The sequence below is a fragment of the Penaeus japonicus genome, unplaced genomic scaffold (assembly GCF_977035675.1).
Source record: "Penaeus japonicus unplaced genomic scaffold, GWHDUDI00000001_assembly GWHDUDI00000037, whole genome shotgun sequence".
NCBI lineage: Eukaryota > Metazoa > Arthropoda > Malacostraca > Decapoda > Penaeidae > Penaeus > Penaeus japonicus.
In genome coordinates, this window is record NW_028234439.1 from 7,531,922 (window position 1) to 7,534,421 (window position 2,500).

At 40.5% G+C, this 2,500-nt stretch overlaps 1 protein-coding gene across 1 annotated transcript in view; it reads left to right on the plus strand.

Moving 5' to 3' along the window:
* The window catches only part of LOC122243304 (uncharacterized), a 13,744-nt gene that overhangs the window by 2,484 nt on the left and 8,760 nt on the right, over positions 1 to 2,500 (plus strand). Inside the window, exons 2-3 of the mRNA XM_086532074.1 lie at positions 1 to 13; positions 739 to 915. The exon at positions 1 to 13 is cut by the window's left edge and continues 174 nt beyond it. Coding sequence (XP_086388200.1) covers positions 1 to 13; positions 739 to 915 — 190 coding nt within the window. The remainder of the gene's footprint in view (positions 14 to 738; positions 916 to 2,500) is intronic.

The following is a 2,500-nucleotide window of genomic DNA, read 5'->3' on the forward strand; positions in this document are numbered from 1 at the left end:
TTTATCACCATAGGTAAAGGAGGAGAGATACAAGGAACGGATTCTGATATTTCCAGTGATAAAAATATGTGCGTGCGTCATCACACTCAATCCTACTATATGCATACGTACGTACAATTACGAAGATAGAGATACAAGTGATAGCAATAAAAAAAAAGTATTAGAGTTTATATTGATATTACACCACGAAGAACGATGATGGCAATAATCTTTATAGCCGGTCATAAATACAAGACTGACATCCAATATTCATAAATAGTATCGTACTGCAACATTCTATCATTTTAGATTTGAAATTCATGTCCCTGTCCTCGTTTTATGAATGATCTCTAGCGAACTCTTGTATTTTCCTTGCAACTTCTTAGATCTCACAGATTTTATTACACATGTCCATCAAATCATGTAATTCCACTAGAACAAAGATTTGTGCAACTTGCATACAGGTCTGAATCTGACGCATACGATTTGTATAGTCGGTTTTAAACAGGCATTTCAAAGAGTAATAATAAAATAGGACGTTTAACGAAAGGGGGAAATATAAGCAGAAAGATCAATATCGATGTTTCTCAATATCATGTGACAGCTAATTTATGAACCATTTTGTATTTTGTGTAATGACAAGATTTTTTATGGACACGCCTGCGTCATGTTACCTTTGTGAGTGTGAGTTAATTATACAAGAGTGTATTACAAGCACTAACCAGCAAAACTCTTTTTCTTCTAATGTTATTTTGCTAGACATGAAGACGGAATACACCATATTTAGCATTGGAGGAGTGTGGTCGCAGACGAGGACTTCCTTGGTGCCTGGAAGCTGGGGTTCCATGTGCCTTGCCTATACGGCTGGAAGTGCGCTGTGGAACTTCTACACGGAGGGTAAAGAAAGAGCATCGGGGACTCTCCAGTCTTCGAAAGGTGAGAGATTGATTTATTTCGGAACATTTGCCGCGACTCGTTTTGATCAGGTCGGCGTATGATTTGCGTTATTTCGTGTCAAAGTGTTCTCTCTTCTGATTTAAAGACTAAACCTATTGCGGAAGGCTCTATGCAGTGGGTTTGGTGGAACGAGAGAGACTCAAGCTTCGCTCCCCCTCATTTATTGAAAAGTTTTGAAAATCTTCATTTCTATTTGTTTCGTCATGTTTGGAGAAATAGAGCTGGGTCTGGTATGGCTAGGGCATTGTTGAGACAGATAATTTCTGTAGTTTAGTCTTTAGTCTTTATAAAGGAGGAATATATGCTGTACAATCATTAACATCACTAACCCGAATTCATGGAGTACAAATTTACTTGGCAATCTTAAGTTCAGTCCAATTTAGAGAGCTTTGCGAAGCTTCGCGGTAAGTGCTGACTCATCTGATCATAAATCGAGGTGGTCGGATTGCCTGCAGGCGCTCCAGTTGCTAAGGGTAAGCAATAGTCAAAATCGCCTCACCAGCCCAACGGCTGTCGTCTGTGGGTCCTGTCAGAGGAAGCGAGTATGCTCGCAGTCCTCTAGATAATGCTGCATGGTGGCATCCGGCGAGTAACAATGATCACAGCGGCGGTCGGCATGACCAATGGTGGGTATGATCTGCCACGCACAAGGGTAGCCTGTTCTCAGTCTGTGAAGACTGACTTCTGCATTCCTTGATATTCTTGGGAAGAGTACCAGTGGCTCATAGCCTGTGGCGTCTGAGTACCAACTGGCCGAGGGGAAGGCTCTCGCTTCCTCTCTAGGCGCTGCAGGACACCGACCTGCCCTGCAGCCGCCGTTTAGCGCCTTAGCCCTTCTCGGTTTGGATGAACGACTAGCGCATTAAAGGGTTCATTCCGCAGTCGTCTGCCATCCTGTCGTCTGCTCATTCCCTCTTATACCAGCTTGGCTTCGGATGACAAAATGCCCATTTTGGGGGGGCTGCATGGTATGTGTGCGGGATGAGGACTTCTCCAATATGAAAACTACTAGCGTTGAAGCATTTCGAGTATTTTTTTTATATCTTAACATTGTCAGTAATAAATTTAACTTACGAGAACTAAAACGACAACTGAATATTTTACGATTACACAACTTCAGAAATATTTTTAGAAATCTCATTTTTGCGGAATATTCTCTTTTTGGAAAATGCTGAGTTTTGATTATGTAATGGAAATTTACATTAAGTTTACGAAGAATTATCAATTATATAATAACGGTATATCAGTTCTAGAGAAAAATTAAACCAGTATAAAAATTAACTGCAGCCTTTGCTAAACAAGAAATGTAAGCCCTCAGTCGAAAAATATAATAATATTAACCACTCTATCAATTACAGTGAGTTCTAAGTTTCATTATTCAAAATATAAAAAGGTAAAGTGACCTTGTCGCTTGTCCATTACACTTGAACCCTGATGGACCTTGTCAGTAAGTCCTTGGTTCGGTTTCTATGTTACGCCTGTAACTAAATCAATCATGGTTACTTCCTGTAAACACCGAAGTCAATGTTTTGGCTCCCGATTCAAGCACCTCCCGATTCACGGT